This window comes from Lucilia sericata, unplaced genomic scaffold, assembly GCF_015586225.1.
Source record: "Lucilia sericata isolate MDLA Ls3-8-SP2 unplaced genomic scaffold, ASM1558622v1 Contig000489F_arrow, whole genome shotgun sequence".
Lineage (NCBI taxonomy): Eukaryota > Metazoa > Arthropoda > Insecta > Diptera > Calliphoridae > Lucilia > Lucilia sericata.
Window position 1 is genome coordinate 32933 of NW_023994503.1, and position 18996 is coordinate 51928.

At 31.5% G+C, this 18996-nt stretch overlaps 1 protein-coding gene across 4 annotated transcripts in view; it reads right to left on the reverse strand.

The window, feature by feature from the left end:
* Positions 1 to 2366: 2366 nt before the first annotated feature.
* LOC119605466 (probable aminopeptidase NPEPL1) overlaps positions 2367 to 18996 on the reverse strand; it is a 62725-nt gene continuing 46095 nt past the window's right edge. For all 4 annotated transcript variants that reach the window (XM_037958593.1, XM_037958594.1, XM_037958591.1 and 1 more), the window contains 2 exons: positions 3575 to 3685; positions 2367 to 2673 (listed from right to left, as the gene is read on the reverse strand). In XM_037958593.1, the coding sequence (XP_037814521.1) occupies positions 2542 to 2673; positions 3575 to 3685 (243 nt within the window). In that variant the 3' untranslated portion in view covers positions 2367 to 2541. The remainder of the gene's footprint in view (positions 2674 to 3574; positions 3686 to 18996) is intronic.

The window sequence follows — 18996 nt, forward strand, 5'->3', positions numbered from 1 at the left end:
GCAGCTATAGATTAATACTCAGTAAGGCTCAAAGGTGTGCTTCTATCGGCATAACAGGTGCCAGGGGCAGTACACCGCAAGCAGCATTGGATATTATTCTGAATCTGCTCCCAATTGAGAAATATGTTGAGAGTGTAGCGGCTAGGAACTTATTCAGACTGTTTGAATCAGCTCTAGTAAGACCAAAGCGGGTAGGCCACACTAGAATACTGTACGAGGTAGGTCTAACAGGAATTGAGGGAAGTACGGAGGGTATTTCTGATCATTTGGTTACGACCCTGGACTTCGGAGTAACACCCTCAATAGTGATTCCTAGTAGGGATGAGTGGGAAGGATCCGAAGTACTGTTTGAGGGGTGTGCAGTTTTCACTGACGGATCCAAGATGGACTCTGGCACAGGTGCCGGGGTTTATTTGGTAGACAACAATATAAGAGTGTCCTACAGACTTCCGGACGAATGTAGCGTTTTTCAAGCGGAAATCCTGGCTATATGGAAATCCGTGGATATTATTAAGACACACATTACTAGGGGGTCGGAAGTGACGATTTATGTTGATAGTCAGGCAGCTCTTAAAGCTTTGCAGTGTAAAACGTTACATTCTAGCTTGGTAAACAGCTGCAAAAGAGACCTGGAAGGGTTAGTCAGGTTATACACACTCAGGCTGTGTTGGGTACCGGGACACTGTGACATACAGGGTAATGAGATTGCAGATGAATTGGCCCGACAGGGCTCGGATCTGGAGCTCGATAGAAGGGTCAGTTCGGTAAAACCCCCCATTTGTCATTACTATAGGCTAATTTCCGAATATTTCAGAAAAACCACCAACCAATCCTGGTACAGTAGACTGGATTGTAGGGTTTCTAGGACACTATGGCCGAAGTTAAATCCAAAAGCAACCAGAATGCTATTAGGATTGGACAGGAAGAGTACAAGGATTTTAGTAGGGGTAATAACCGGACACTGCTCAATTGGAGCCTTTAGGGGTAATGGGGTCGGTAACACACAGGATTTTTGCAGGTTGTGTGAGGACGAAGAAGAACTGGAGACAGTAGAGCATATTTTATGCCACTGTCCCAGATTACAGAGTCTGAGACTGAAATGGCTAGGTAAAGGATTCCACGATGAACTAGGAGATGTAGCAGGGTGTAACCTAGGCGACATTATGGGCTTCATTAGGGGAACTTTTTGGATTTTCAGTTAATAGACAATTAAGGATTTCCCTTCCATGACCACTTCTTTTTTTTTCTGTTCTCTTTTTGGAGGGAAAATCTCACTCTTCTCATCTCTCCTTTCTTCTGTTTTCTTCTGTTTTCTCCTTGTTCTTTATTAAAGGGATTCACAATGGACCATTGGGTCTCCGAGTGGATGTATACATTGATATACAACCCTTTTAAACTAAACTAAACTAAACTTAGTCTATATTCTGGTCCACAGATCAGCCTATAATTTGGACTATAGATCAGCCTATAGTTTGGACTATAGATCAGCAAATAATCTGGCTATAGATCAGTCTATATTTTGGTCTATAGATCAGTCTATATTCTGGTCTATAGATCCATAGTCTGCTCTATAGATCAGTCTATAGTCTATTCTATAGATCAGTCTACAGTCTGCTCTATAGATCTGCTCTATAAATCAGTCTTTAATCTGCTCTATATGTCAGTCTATAGTCTGCTCTATAGGTCAGTCTATAGTCTGCTCTATTGATTAGTCTATAGTCTGGTCTATAGATCAGTCTATAGTCTGCTTTATAGATCAGTCTATAGTCTGCTCTATAGATCAGTCTATAGTATGCTCTATAGATCAGTCTATATGCTCTATAGATCAATCTATAGATCTGTCTATAATCTGCTCTATAGATCAGTCTATAGTCTGTTCTATAGATCAGTCTATAGTCTGCTCTATAGATCTGTCTATAATCTGCTCTATAGATCAGTCCATAGTCTGTCCTATAGATCAGTTTATACTCTGGTATATAGATCAGTCTGTAGTCTGCTCTATGGATCAGTCTATAGTCTGCTCTATAGGTCAGTCTATAGTCTGGTCTATAGATCAGTCTATAGTCTGGTCTATAGATCTGTCTATAGTCTGATCTATATATCAGTCTATAGTCTGATCTATATATCAGTCTGTTCTTTAGATTACTCTAGAGTCTGTTCTATAGATCAGCCTATAGTTTGTTTTATAGAACAGTCTATAGACTGATATAAACTATAGTCTCGTCGATAATCTGGACTAAAGTCCAGTATATTTTTTGCTTAATTCTGCCCACGGAGTGAGCAACGTTACTACTCATGGTAATGAAGGGTATAAAAATCTGTATATAAACTAATTGAAAATCTAAAAGAAATAAAGCACAATGAAGTGTAGTAGTAGTAAAAAGTACAGTTTATTTTATATTGTTGTAATTATTGTTCAATATTTATTTTTAGTTTTATATATTGTTAAAGCTGTTCCACCATTCCTGCAAGCAGGAGATTGCAGTTGCTGCTCTTGACGGAGGATACTACTAAAGATTTGCTGCAGCATTCTTCTTCAACTCAATCACGACAAATGCGCTTCGTTGGTGGTTCTATATCATTGTTGGCCATCGATTGCAACATGTTACAGTTGGTATGGTTACCAAACAAGGTGAGCAATAATGCCACACCATAACCAGTAGCACGTTCGCCCTGTAAAGATAAATAAGCAAAGAAAGCAAATTGAAAATGTATATTGAAAAGAACATGAAAAATACTAGATGATACAAAATAAATTAGAATATAATACACGTAGGAAAAAGGGAAAAGAATGTATGGGGTTGCTGTTGCTCTATATCTACAGTTTTAATTTAGTCCATTAAATAAGCAAAACAATTATGGTGGATCGATTAATACAAGCTACATAGATGAAGCAAGTTGGTGTTTATTCAAATGAATATTGCTTTTTTAATTTGATTAATTCGGATACATTTTAAACTTTACTTCTATGCATTTAACATATTTCCTCTGATCTATACTTGACTTAGAAAGATTTTTCCCTTATCTTACAAAAATCAATATTTTTAAAAGAGGACGAGAAATTTATTTCAACTTTCAACGATGAAATCGCAAAATCATGTAAGTAACTCATCAGTTTCAAAATGTTTGCAACATTCAATTAATAGCGAAATTTTAAAATTTAAATAAAATTTCTAATTATGAAAATTTTTTACAAAATTTTACAGTTATATAGAATTTTCCATTAACAATATAAAATCTAAAAGAAATTTTGAAAATTGTTATCACGAATCCCTCAATTACCAAAAAAAGTTTGGAAAAATCCCCAATTGATTAACATTGTGATATTTTAAATGGGAATCATTTTGTAAACAAGAAATTTATTAGTCAATTTTAGATCATCCAAACTAGTCGAAATAGTGTCAGTTTGATCTTCCAAATGCTGACTGGGATAATAACAATTCCTTTAATTGATCGCAAAATAAATGTTTTTCCACCAAAGTGTAGCATAAATAGAAACACACAACAGTCCCGATAGGTCTCCGATCTGACCTAAAATATATAATAAAATATTTTTATTTTTTTTACTACTTACACAATGAACTGGTGTTGCCATATCGACATGCATCCAAACTCCGGGATAATCAAAGCCTAGATGAGCACCCACAAACAGACCAGCACAGGAAGACTGAGCGTTGCTGCGATCCTGAAATGAAATCAACGAAAATTTTACATTAAAAAATATATTTGAATTAGATTTAAATAAGATTTTATAAACTTAAATTATGTATGTGTGAACTGGAAGATGTGAATATGTTGTACAAAATTTCCACTTAATTACAAGCTTAAGTACTTCAAGTTAAATTTTTAAAAAACCTGTTAATATTCCGAATTGCTGAAATTTTTATATATTTCATGAATACGATGATTAAACAGGGTTATTACTAATTTAAAATACCAACAACATTTAAATAGTTTTATAATTATTGTAGGTATGAAACAAATGACTGCAAATTCTTGTCTCCAATAAATCCCCCTTTTTATACCCTACACCACTTTAGTGGGGAGGGTATATTGGGTTTGTGCTGATGTTTGTAAGGCACAATAATATTGGTCCTATACCCACCTTAAAGTATACCAATTGGCTCAGAATCATTTTCTGAGTCGATTTAGCTATGTCCGTCAGTCTGTCCGTCCGTCCATGTAAACCTTGTAATCAAACTACAGGTCGCAATTTTGAAGATAATTCAATGAAATTTGGTACATGATCTTCTATTGTCCCAGGGACGAAGCCTACTGAAAATGGTTAAGATCAGTCCATTATTTAACCTAGCCCCCATACAACTGAACCCCCCAATAGGGCTTGTAATCCTTGTAATCAAACTACAGGTCGCAATTTTGGAGATAATTCAATGAAATTTGGCACATGATCTTTTATGGTATCGTAGACGAAGCCTATTGAAAATGGTTAACATCGGTCCATTATTTCCCCTAGCCCCCATACAACAGAACCCGCCGAATAGGACTTTTAAGTTCATAATTATGTTTAATATACTCATATCTCGACAAAAAGCTGCAAAAACCAAGTTGTATACAAGACTTGATGACCCTCACGAATTCCATAATAATAGGTTCTCATATGACCCTAGCCCCTATGAAAAGCCTCCATCAAAATTTCACTTAAATGTCCACAATTTTATTCAACAATAAACGGCTTAAGTATGTATATCAAAGGCATGGTACAATTCAACTTAAATGCTTTATTATGGCAACTAAATCACATTATATTTTTGTCAAAGGTGTAGGGTATTATATGGTCGGCCTCGCCCGACTATAATTTCTTACTTGTTAGCAATTAAGTTAGTTTGTTTTACCGCATGTTGGTACGTTTGAACTTGTTATTATTCACATATGATGTTAATAATCAGCATTAACTATTCGTATACACATATTTTATCCAACATATGTATGTATTTGTGAGGTAGTTAAGAAATTATGGCGATATGTGCTTAAATTCTAATTAAAATTATCATATTTAGAGTTGAAAGTAGATAATTTAAGACCACAATTAATTAGTGTAACGAACAAATTGCGTGGGTATTTAATTATAGAATGTTTGCTAAAGTGTATATCATGTTTAAAAAGTAGATACACATTGGTATTTAACAGCGGGAAACCAACTTTTCCCGAGATATGTATCTTAACAACTATATCAGTGGGATAGTGGTAAAGGTTCTAGTCTGTTAGATCTAACTAACTAACTAACTAACTAACTAACTAACTAACTAACTAACTAACTAACTAACTAACTAACTAACTAACTAACTAACTAACTAACTAACTAACTAACTAACTAACTAACTAACTAACTAACTAACTAACTAACTAACTAACTAACTAACTAACTAACTAACTAACTAACTAACTAACTAACTAACTAACTAACTAACTAACTAACTAACTAACTAACTAACTAACTAACTAACTAACTAACTAACTAACTAACTAACTAACTAACTAACTAACTAACTAACTAACTAACTAACTAACTAACTAACTAACTAACTAACTAACTAACTAACTAACTAACTAACTAACTAATTAACTAACTAACTAACTAACTAACTAGCTAAGACAATTATTGCGGAAATTTGGGTATTTTCAAACTTTAGGATACATATCTCAAAAATCTGAGGTAAAGTTCAAATTAGGATTTAGCGTAGGATTTAAAAAGTTTAAAGTTATTTGGAACTGAATCCTTTTTTTTACATTTTACCTATTTCTTATTACTTGAGTTAAATTAAATGCTTTATTATTAAAAAATTTAGATTTTTAAGATAATGAATGATAAAGGGTATTAATATCGTCGGCCATGCCCGACTATATATTCTTACTTATTTAAATTTAAATACATTTTCATTTCATTACATTTATATAATCCTTTAAATTCTAATATTTTTTTTTAGATTAAATATTAAACGTAATTTTATTTAAAGCAAATCTAATTCATGCTTTAAAAAAATTTAACTTTCATTTATATTTTAAAATTCTTTTCTCAATTACAAAATTACATTAATGTTAATGTATTTATGACTATTTTTATAAATATAAACTTTTAACTCTTCTTAAATCGCATATTAATATAATAATAATGTTTACAATAATCTTATGCAAATTGAGTTTTTGTTGTTATTGCTCTGTTATCGTTATTGTTATTGTATTATCTCAGTTTGAGTACGACGAACAAAGTATGAGTGGCCGTATGTTTGACAATTAAGTTACAATATTGAATTGATTTTAGACACTCGAAGGCAAATGAAACATCGAATACACATTAAGTTAAAGTACTCTCAGACTCTGATGATGGGTTAGTTGTTTACAGTGCCACCCCTCAGCCCACGCACAATTGTCTATACTTTGGTCTGCCTGCCTATATACATATGTATGTATCTAGTCTATTTATCGTTGATGATGCTCTATGGTTTTCAAAATGCTATTGTTGTTGTTATTGTTTGTTTAGTTGTTATTGTTGTATGTGATGATATAAATGCTAATAAGCCAGATAGATAGATTTATTTACGAGACATCAAAACATTGTTTATTTGACAATCAATTTATGATTTTAATTGTCAATATGTCAACAAAAATTTAGCATTATTGATGAGTAGAAGGGAAAGAGAGAGGAAACAAAACGAAAAAACATATAAAAGTGTGTTTAAGCGAGAGTGCAAAATAGGCATACAGTCATAAGTGATAAAACAATAACAATTTAAATAAATGTCCAATTCTTAATCGATGAATCGTAGCGTTAGAACCGCGTAGATCGAAATACACGTTATTTAATCACTTTCTCTGTAAATCCATCCACAATTGACAAAATCTACCATTAAAAGTTCCTAAAATCACCTTCGTGTTTATATTAAGATCGGTTGTAAAAAAGGATCGAAGGGTTCCGTCCGCAAAGATCTAAGTCCATACATCAGATTCGACATAGCCAAATGTTGTACTCTTACTTGGTTTTTATAACATTTCCAAAATCATATTTATACGATGTAAGTTCATTCAAATCGTTGTGAATATACATTTCCGAACGAAAAATAAAGAGAGTAATTTAATGTTGCAATAGTAATATATAAATGAATGTTTAGGTGATACCAAACAATTTTTAAACAAAACACTACTAAAGCATCCAATTTATCCATAACTATTGAACAAAAAAAAAATGAAAATTGCAACAACTAAATATGAATCTCAAACTAACATTTGGTCATCAATTTATTTGCACAATAATTGAATGGATTTGATGAGCTTGACATACATACAAACAAACAAACAATCAAACACAAACACACACATTCATATAAAATTCAATTGCAATAAAATGTTTGCAATTTCATTGAAACTCTGTAGAAATGTCGTCTATAATGTGTATGAGTGTGTACAAGTATGGGTATTTATTAATGTAAGAGGAATGTTTATTTTATTATAGATATGCACACATACACATGGTTGCATGTGTATAAAAAGTCCTTGTTGAGTGTGAGTGCGTAAATGCAGAGATATTTTTAATAGGATTTATATGAAATATTCTATGATAGATATATGTATTTATATATATGTATGTAGTTAAGTTTATATGAAATGTATTGGACCGTATTGGAAGTATTTGTTTAAATAATGAAACCCAATAGTTCTTTTCCTTGTAAATAGATATAGAGAAAGGACTTAGACTCAGAGGATGTCGTAATACTTCTAAGGAAAAAGGATCCATATTACTTGTGTAGAAGAGATGTGTAGGCTCTCAATATGGCATTGAGCTGGGCTCAACCTAGACCCACAATGTTAAACTACAGGTAGTTCAGCGTACATGCAGTTTAGGTATAAGTGGTACCATGAGTACTACGTCAACCAAGGCTCTGGAAACGTTGCTAGATCTTCCACCCATTGAAACATATTTAAGATATGAAGCGGCACTTACAGCCATAACTTTAAAAGCGGTTATAGCGGTTAAAGGACACGTCATCAATGTACACTGGACAAATTTGAAAGGCTATACACAATCATCGGACGTGTCCGATCGCATACCAGACGCAGAGGTAGTAGAACCAGGTAGTAGAACCACCCTAAAGAAACCAGGAAGACTCCTCAAAATGATTACGGGCACAGCTATACAAGATTAGACGTGTGGATTCAGAAGAAAGTAGAGCAAATAACTAACTAACTAACTAACTAACTAACTAACTAACTAACTAACTAACTAACTAACTAACTAACTAACTAACTAACTAACTAACTAACTAACTAACTAACTAACTAACTAACTAACTAACTAACTAACTAACTAACTAACTAACTAACTAACTAACTAACTAACTAACTAACTAACTAACTAACTAACTAACTAACTAACTAACTAACTAACTAACTAACTAACTAACTAACTAACTAACTAACTAACTAACTAACTAACTAACTAACTAACTAACTAACTAACTAACTAACTAACTAACTAACTAACTAACTAACTACTAACTAACTAACTAACTAACTAACTAACTAACTAACTACTAACTAACTAACTAACTAACTACTAACTAACTAACTAACTAACTAACTAACTAACTAACTAACTAACTAACTAACTAACTACTAACTACTAACTAACTACTAACTAACTAACTAACTAACTAACTAACTAACTAACTAACTAACTAACTAACTAACTAACTAACTAACTAACTAACTAACTACTAACTAACTAACTACTAACTACTAACTAACTAACTAACTAACTAACTACTAACTAACTAACTAACTAACTACTAACTAACTAACTAACTAACTAACTAACTAACTAACTAACTAACTACTAACTAACTAACTAACTAACTAACTAACTAACTAACTAACTAACTAACTAACTAACTAACTAACTAACTAACTAACTACTAACTAACTAACTAACTAACTAACTAACTAACTAACTAACTAACTAACTAACTACTAACTAACTAACTAACTAATTAACTAACTAACTAACTAACTAACTAGCTAAGACAATTATTGCGGAAATTTGGGTATTTTCAAACTTTAGGATACATATCTCAAAAATCTGAGGTAAAGTTCAAATTAGGATTTAGCGTAGGATTTAAAAAGTTTAAAGTTATTTGGAACTGAATCCTTTTTTTTACATTTTACCTATTTCTTATTACTTGAGTTAAATTAAATGCTTTATTATTAAAAAATTTAGATTTTTAAGATAATGAATGATAAAGGGTATTAATATCGTCGGCCATGCCCGACTATATATTCTTACTTATTTAAATTTAAATACATTTTCATTTCATTACATTTATATAATCCTTTAAATTCTAATATTTTTTTTTAGATTAAATATTAAACGTAATTTTATTTAAAGCAAATCTAATTCATGCTTTAAAAAAATTTAACTTTCATTTATATTTTAAAATTCTTTTCTCAATTACAAAATTACATTAATGTTAATGTATTTATGACTATTTTTATAAATATAAACTTTTAACTCTTCTTAAATCGCATATTAATATAATAATAATGTTTACAATAATCTTATGCAAATTGAGTTTTTGTTGTTATTGCTCTGTTATCGTTATTGTTATTGTATTATCTCAGTTTGAGTACGACGAACAAAGTATGAGTGGCCGTATGTTTGACAATTAAGTTACAATATTGAATTGATTTTAGACACTCGAAGGCAAATGAAACATCGAATACACATTAAGTTAAAGTACTCTCAGACTCTGATGATGGGTTAGTTGTTTACAGTGCCACCCCTCAGCCCACGCACAATTGTCTATACTTTGGTCTGCCTGCCTATATACATATGTATGTATCTAGTCTATTTATCGTTGATGATGCTCTATGGTTTTCAAAATGCTATTGTTGTTGTTATTGTTTGTTTAGTTGTTATTGTTGTATGTGATGATATAAATGCTAATAAGCCAGATAGATAGATTTATTTACGAGACATCAAAACATTGTTTATTTGACAATCAATTTATGATTTTAATTGTCAATATGTCAACAAAAATTTAGCATTATTGATGAGTAGAAGGGAAAGAGAGAGGAAACAAAACGAAAAAACATATAAAAGTGTGTTTAAGCGAGAGTGCAAAATAGGCATACAGTCATAAGTGATAAAACAATAACAATTTAAATAAATGTCCAATTCTTAATCGATGAATCGTAGCGTTAGAACCGCGTAGATCGAAATACACGTTATTTAATCACTTTCTCTGTAAATCCATCCACAATTGACAAAATCTACCATTAAAAGTTCCTAAAATCACCTTCGTGTTTATATTAAGATCGGTTGTAAAAAAGGATCGAAGGGTTCCGTCCGCAAAGATCTAAGTCCATACATCAGATTCGACATAGCCAAATGTTGTACTCTTACTTGGTTTTTATAACATTTCCAAAATCATATTTATACGATGTAAGTTCATTCAAATCGTTGTGAATATACATTTCCGAACGAAAAATAAAGAGAGTAATTTAATGTTGCAATAGTAATATATAAATGAATGTTTAGGTGATACCAAACAATTTTTAAACAAAACACTACTAAAGCATCCAATTTATCCATAACTATTGAACAAAAAAAAAATGAAAATTGCAACAACTAAATATGAATCTCAAACTAACATTTGGTCATCAATTTATTTGCACAATAATTGAATGGATTTGATGAGCTTGACATACATACAAACAAACAATCAAACACAAACACACACATTCATATAAAATTCAATTGCAATAAAATGTTTGCAATTTCATTGAAACTCTGTAGAAATGTCGTCTATAATGTGTATGAGTGTGTACAAGTATGGGTATTTATTAATGTAAGAGGAATGTTTATTTTATTATAGATATGCACACATACACATGGTTGCATGTGTATAAAAAGTCCTTGTTGAGTGTGAGTGCGTAAATGCAGAGATATTTTTAATAGGATTTATATGAAATATTCTATGATAGATATATGTATTTATATATATGTATGTAGTTAAGTTTATATGAAATGTATTGGACCGTATTGGAAGTATTTGTTTAAATAATGAAACCCAATAGTTCTTTTCCTTGTAAATAGATATAGAGAAAGGACTTAGACTCAGAGGATGTCGTAATACTTCTAAGGAAAAAGGATCCATATTACTTGTGTAGAAGAGATGTGTAGGCTCTCAATATGGCATTGAGCTGGGCTCAACCTAGACCCACAATGTTAAACTACAGGTAGTTCAGCGTACATGCAGTTTAGGTATAAGTGGTACCATGAGTACTACGTCAACCAAGGCTCTGGAAACGTTGCTAGATCTTCCACCCATTGAAACATATTTAAGATATGAAGCGGCACTTACAGCCATAACTTTAAAAGCGGTTATAGCGGTTAAAGGACACGTCATCAATGTACACTGGACAAATTTGAAAGGCTATACACAATCATCGGACGTGTCCGATCGCATACCAGACGCAGAGGTAGTAGAACCAGGTAGTAGAACCACCCTAAAGAAACCAGGAAGACTCCTCAAAATGATTACGGGCACAGCTATACAAGATTAGACGTGTGGATTCAGAAGAAAGTAGAGCAAATAACTAACTAACTAACTAACTACTAACTAACTAACTAACTACTAACTAACTACTAACTAACTAACTAACTAACTAACTAACTAACTAACTAACTACTAACTAACTAACTAACTAACTAACTAACTAACTAACTACTAACTAACTAACTAACTAACTAACTAACTAACTAACTAACTAACTAACTAACTAACTAACTAACTAACTAACTAACTAACTAACTAACTAACTAACTAACTAACTAACTAACTAACTAACTAACTAACTAACTAACTAACTAACTAACTAACTAACTAACTAACTAACTAACTAACTAACTAACTAACTAACTAACTAACTAACTAACTAACTAACTAACTAACTAACTAACTAACTACTAACTAACTAACTAACTAACTAACTAACTAACTACTAACTAACTAACTACTAACTAACTAACTAACTAACTAACTAACTAACTAACTAACTAACTAACTAACTAACTAACTAACTAACTAACTAACTAACTAACTAACTAACTAACTAACTAACTAACTAACTACTAACTAACTAACTAACTAACTACTAACTAACTAACTAACTAACTAACTAACTAACTAACTAACTAACTAACTAACTAACTAACTAACTAACTAACTAACTAACTAACTAACTAACTAACTAACTAACTAACTAACTAACTAACTAACTAACTAACTAACTAACTAACTAACTAACTAACTAACTAACTAACTAACTAACTAACTAACTAACTAACTAACTAACTAACTAACTAACTACTAACTAACTAACTAACTAACTAACTAACTAACTAACTAACTAACTAACTAACTAACTAACTAACTAACTAACTAACTAACTAACTAACTAACTAACTAACTACTAACTAACTAACTAACTAACTAACTAACTAACTAACTAACTAACTAACTAACTAACTAACTAACTAACTAACTAACTAACTAACTAACTAACTAACTAACTAACTAACTAACTAACTAACTAACTAACTAACTAACTACTAACTAACTAACTAACTAACTAACTAACTAACTAACTAACTAACTAACTAACTAACTAACTAACTAACTAACTAACTAACTAACTAACTAACTAACTAACTAACTAACTAACTAACTAACTAACTACTAACTATAACTACTAACTAACTAACTAAGCTAACTAACTAACTAACAACTAACTAACTAACTAACTACTAACTAACTAACTAACTAACTAACTACCTAACTAACTAACTAACTAACTAACTAACTAATAACTAACTAACTAACTAACTAACTAACTAACAAACTAACTAACTAACTAACTAACTAGCTAACTACCTAACAATAGTGTCAACTTACAAATTTGGTATTGCAACATTGTCAGTAATGCCTTTTCTGACAATGTTCAAAAGAAAAACTGTAAGTGCTCACGATATTTCTATCTGCTCATTTTGACAACCGCTTAAAGTGATGTATCGATTTCAAAGATTTTGATCTGGAAAAAATGCAAATTGGGTTGCTAAAAAGGATATATTGTTACATTAAGTTTTTACCGTATGTCATTGAATTCATTACAATTGTAATTGTATGTCTATAATTTTATTTTTTTTTTTGTGATTGTGTTTATTTATTTGTATGGTCAATATGCTCAAAAGCATCCAAGTACACATAGACATAAAAACATGTGATCAAATATGAATGAAAGGACTGGAATGAGTCCGAAATTAAATCCAACAAGTAAGACTGTTATATTCGGCTGTGCCGAATCTCATATACCCACCATCAAACCGTATGCCGTAAAAGGAATGCTCCCCTATAAACATCAGCGTGATATTTGGAATATGGCTTAAGTCAATTAGGGCCCGAGCTCTTTTGAACTAACAAAATATTAATTTAAAAAAAAAACAAATATTTTATTTCAATTCTTCAACCGTGAGCGTCAATTATGAACCGATACTCATAAAATTTTGTACATAGATTATGTATAGAACTTGTTTATGCAAAATTTCAGCGCTATACTCGTATTTTAAATAAGGAACACTCGTAGTTATTAACCAAAACTCTCTTCTGAAGGGAACCTTTTGTGTATTACCAACACATTCCCAACACCATCAACACATTCATAACCGTATTTCATAACTCATATTTTTAAGCCAGTAATGATCGTTTAAGTAATTTTGTGAAGGGGACCTTATATAGGCGGTAGGGTAAATTATGGACCGATCATCCCTAAATTTGGTGGAGAGATTTTGGCACGCATTAAACTTATGTGCGTCAATTTTCGTCACATTCATATTTTTAAGGCAGTAATGAGCATTGTAGTTATTTGCAGAGGGGGACCTTATATGGGGGAAGGGTCATTTATGGGCCGATCCAAAAAAATTGGTACAGAGGTTTTGGCTCGTAAGAAACTTACGTGTGTAGCATTTCATCGCTTTACTCGTAATTTTAAGACAGTAATGAGCGTTTAAGCTATTTCCTGAAGTGGACCCAATAGGGGGAGTAGGGCCAATTATGGACCTATCCACATAAAAGTTATTAAAAAGATTTTGGCTCGCGAGGAACTTAATTGTGTAAAATTGTATTGAAATATTCATATTTTTTAGCCAGTAATGAGCGTTAAAGTCATTTTCAGAAGGGGACCTTATATGGGGGATAGGGTCATTTATGGGCCGATCTTAAAAAAAAATTCGTAGAGCGATTTTAGTTCATAAGAAACTTACTTATACCGAATTTCATCGCTATACTCGCATTTTTGGACCAGTAATGAGTGTTAAAGTAAGTTTCTAAAGGGGACCTTATTTGGGGGGTAGGGTCAATTATGGACCGATCCTCAAAAAATTTGGTAGAAAAATTTTGGCTCACATGGAACTTATTTATGTCGAATTTCATCGCTATACTTGCATTTTAGGGCCAGTAATGAGTGTTAAAGTCATTTTCAGGAGGGGACCTTATATGGGTGGTAAGGTCATTTATGGGCCGATCCTAAAAAAAATTGGTTAAAAGGTTTTGGTTCGTAAGAAACTTACTTATACTGAATTTCATCGCTATACTCGAATTTTTAGGCTAGTAATGAGTGTTAAAGTCATTTTCTAAAGGGGACCTTATATAGGGGGTAGGGTCATTTATCGGCCGATCCTAAAAAAATTGGTAGAGAGATTTTGCTTCGTAAGAAACATACTTATACCAAATTTCATCGCTATACTTGCATTTTGGGACCAGTAATGAGTGTTAAAGTAATTTTCAGAAGGGGAGCTTATATGGGGCGTAGGGTCTTTTATGGGCCGATCCTCAAAAAATTTGGTAGAAAGATTTTGGCTCACATTAAACTTATTTATGTCGAATTTCATCGCTATACTCCTACTTATAAAACAGTTATGCCCGTTAAAGCTGTTTTTTGGAGGTCCACTTGTATGGGGGCTATCCGAAAAAGTGGACCGATATTGCCCATTTTCAATACCAAACAAACCTTAACAATAGAGAATATTTGTGCAAAATTTCAACTGTCTAGCTCCTCTCGTGTGGTCCCTATCGTGATTTCAACAGACAGACGGACGGACGGACGGACGGACGGACGGACGGACGGACGGACAGACGGACAGTCGGACGGACATGGCTAGATCGTCTTAGAATTTAATAAGGACCCGGAATATATATACTTTTATGGGTCTATGACCAATATTTCGATGTGTTACAAACGGAATGACAAAATCAATATACCCCCCATCTTTTTTGATGGTGGGTATAAAAATCTGTTCAACATGAAAACTATGTTATCTAATAAATATTTCTTCATGATCAAATAAATAATTACAATAATCCCAATTAAATATTCTGTTAAAAGAGTATACTTGTTCTAATTGGTATTAAAACCCTTTTATGACTAATCTCAGTCCTTGCAATTCATCCATCAATTTACAACTATGCAATCATCCATATCGATTGTTTACTACAATTTTCTACTATTTACCGTACAATTCATGAACATTTGATTTAATTTTTTTTGTCTATCACATCTATCTATCTACGTAACTGCCAAACTATGAATGAGTTCTCATATATTGTACTCATGTGTATAAATTTTTATTGTTTTTACAACATTTAAGTTGGGCATTTATTTTTATTGCTAATTATCAATTTATATTTCAAAATTAAGTCAATGTTGCATCAGAAATAATAAAATATTATTGTTGTTGGTATATCATAATTTTGCCTTAATTCCATGGTGACTAGTTTGAGTTTGTGTTTAAATTTAGCATAAAAAATATTATATTTAAGCCTATTATTTATGCATTTCAGTTTTAAAATTTGTTGGTTTCAAATACTGGATTTATTGAATATTTTCTAAAATTAGAACATAGATCGTAATTTTTTTAAAAGATTTAAGAAGAAATTGTTTTCAATTTTTATTTATTTATTGAAGTTGGTTTGCAGTTGTTCTATTGAAAAAAAAAACTGATCGCAATTATTAACATTTTCTATATAAAAAAATTTATTTAAATTTTTCTTTAAATTTAAAAATTATTTAGAAATTTTCTTTTAATAAAAAATTTTAGTTTTATCATAAAACAATTTATCGATTTTCTATTAAAAGAATAGATAAGAGAAGAGTGTGTGCCAAATTCCATAAAATTATGTTGAAAATTGCGTTTACCAGTAGCGTGTGCACAAAGTTTACATGGACACGAGAACGGAAATAGCTTAATCGGCTCAGAAAGTGATTTTGAGCCGATTGGTTTACTTTAATGTGGGCGTATGAACAACTTTGACGTTCATATGACATCTTGGAGACAATGTGGGAGGCCTAGGTATAGTGGGCGTGGCACTCTCTCCCTTATAAAGAAAATGCGCCTATCTGAGAAAATATAACACCTAGAATTCTCTAATATGATATCCATATGAACATTTGGGGAAAATGGGCGGACTTTCAATTGTTGACGACTATCTGGAAAACTACTAGAGTTAAAATCCTCAAAAAGTGTAAAAACCCAGACAAAAGCACACTGGGTATAGCTATTTTTCTATAAATCCCAAATTTATCGAAGTATTGAGCATTATTGCCTTTTTGTGATCTTATTCCATCTTTCTATTTTTTTTTTCAGGCCATGATCGAATCAATCCATATTCTGGAAAGAAGCATGTCTCAGATATAGAGTTCTGTATCAATCGAAAAAATATAAGACATTCTAGTTAGGGTCTGGACCTAAAGGCATTCATGTCTGTCAGTATGTTCTGATCGTTTTTCGGCTAATGATCGCATTAAACGAATCAATTCGGTGCAGGTTCTCTGTGATGGTCTCAGCAGATTTAAGCAGCTCATAATTGAATTGCAATCCCGAGGTAAAGAGGCGCTACCAGTACCTCTAGTCTGCCGGGACTGTAAACTGGTGATGTAACTTCACTCCTCGGCTAGTCCTTGGTATAATTTGACATGGGGTCTAACCAGAGAATCACATAATCTGGTACTACGGGTGGGCAGTTGCCTGCAGGACTTGTCCTGGCTGGTCGGTTGGTTGAGGTTCCTTCGGGATCCACGTAGTGACTGTGGTTTAAACCTAAATTCGCGTGAAGAGCAAGCCGCCCATTAGTTTGCATCATGGAGTATAATGCCTACAATTCTTGGTCTTAAAGCACGTGTGGCTGACCCGAAATGAACTTTGTATTCCGTGTCAAAATCACCACTTCTTAAGGTATTTTCAGACTACAATACTGAGTATTAACACACTTCAAATTAAAAATATTATGAAAATAATTCGCATTTTCAAAAAATCAATCTGAAAAATACATTTTATGTTTACACTATAACATTTGTAATATTTTTTATCCAATTTTCAATTATTTATGCACTTTTCGTTATTATTTTTAATGTATTTTACACTTTTTGTTTGTTTTTTATTGTATTTATAAAATACATACCGAATACGTTTGAAAATAAAAAGTTTTTGAATTGTTTTAAAAAATTTATGAATACCGACCGTATGCCAAAAAAATCAGTAATATTTTTGAAAATCAAATTACAAATTATATTTAGACTAGTAAATTGTATTATGATACAAATATTTTTGACAAGTATTAATACTCAGTATTGTAGTCTGAAAATACCTTTAATCGCACAAACAAACCGCATTTTTAAGTTATATACCCAATAAAATTAAATAGAAAACATACAAATAATTTGCACTTTAAATCTAAACAAAATGTTTATGTTAAACATTTATATTTAATCAATAAAATTGATTATAATAATGTGAAATTAAATATTAAAAAAACGACGACAACAACTCAACATCCTGAAAAAAAAATTAACATGACGGGGTTTTGTTCAACGCCTCTTCTCTCAGCTTAGAGGAAGAAATATTAAATAACTGAGAAAGTACTTACAACAAAATACAAATTTTTATTAAATATTTATCCAAACAACTTACTGAAAAGTAACGGTAAGGTAACAATGCCGAACAATACAATTTCCGTTTCCCTTGTCATGTTATTTTTTTTTTTCATTCGTTTGCACTTTTTTTTAAATGTAGAAAAAAAGGGAAAAAGGTACTTGTTACATTTCCGTTTTTTATAAGAAAAATGGCATGTTCAGTTATAAAGAATTACTTCAATATATTACATACATACCCTGTAAAAAAAGATACATGTTTAGTTACATGTGTGGAAAGAAAATGTATTCAAACATACACTTAAATCGTTAAATAAAATGTAAATGTATGTGAATAAAGAAACAAGGTTTTGTTGCCATGAATGTAAATGTTTCTTCCTTCAGCTTATTTTATTATCAATTTATGTCGGAAGTAAAGGTAAAATTCTGTGGCAGAATATGATGTTGTTGTAAAGTAAAACTAAGGTGTGATTATGGTAATATCTCCCCATTCAGAGTATCCTTGTGTGTCTGAGAACGCAGTCTCCTGCAACAGTTACTTGCGATTCCTTGTTGGCAGTGCCTCTGTTTGTTTCTTTTTTTCTGCGGTTTTATTTTTATACGTATGTATTTGTATTTACACATACACGGATAATTGTGTATATGTTATGTTATTTGTTGCGTCTATAGCAAAATAGTATAGTGCAACATACCATTTAAAGAATATGAAAACAGCTACTTGTTTTTGTATTAAGACTAAGGACTGCGTTCAATTAATGTTTAAATTTTATGATTTTATCATTTGAAAGTTTGTATAACTTTTCTTTTAAATTTCTAGATTTTGTAAAAAAAATATATAAATTCAAACCTTATTTTAACTCCTCTTAGTCCTTAAAATACCTCTTATTGTTGTTGTGTTTGTCTGTTGCTTGAGCGTATAATATTTACAATAATTTATATAATGGCTTATAACGTTTCCGTTTCCTTTAACACGTAAGAGGAGTTTGTTTGTGTAAATACGAG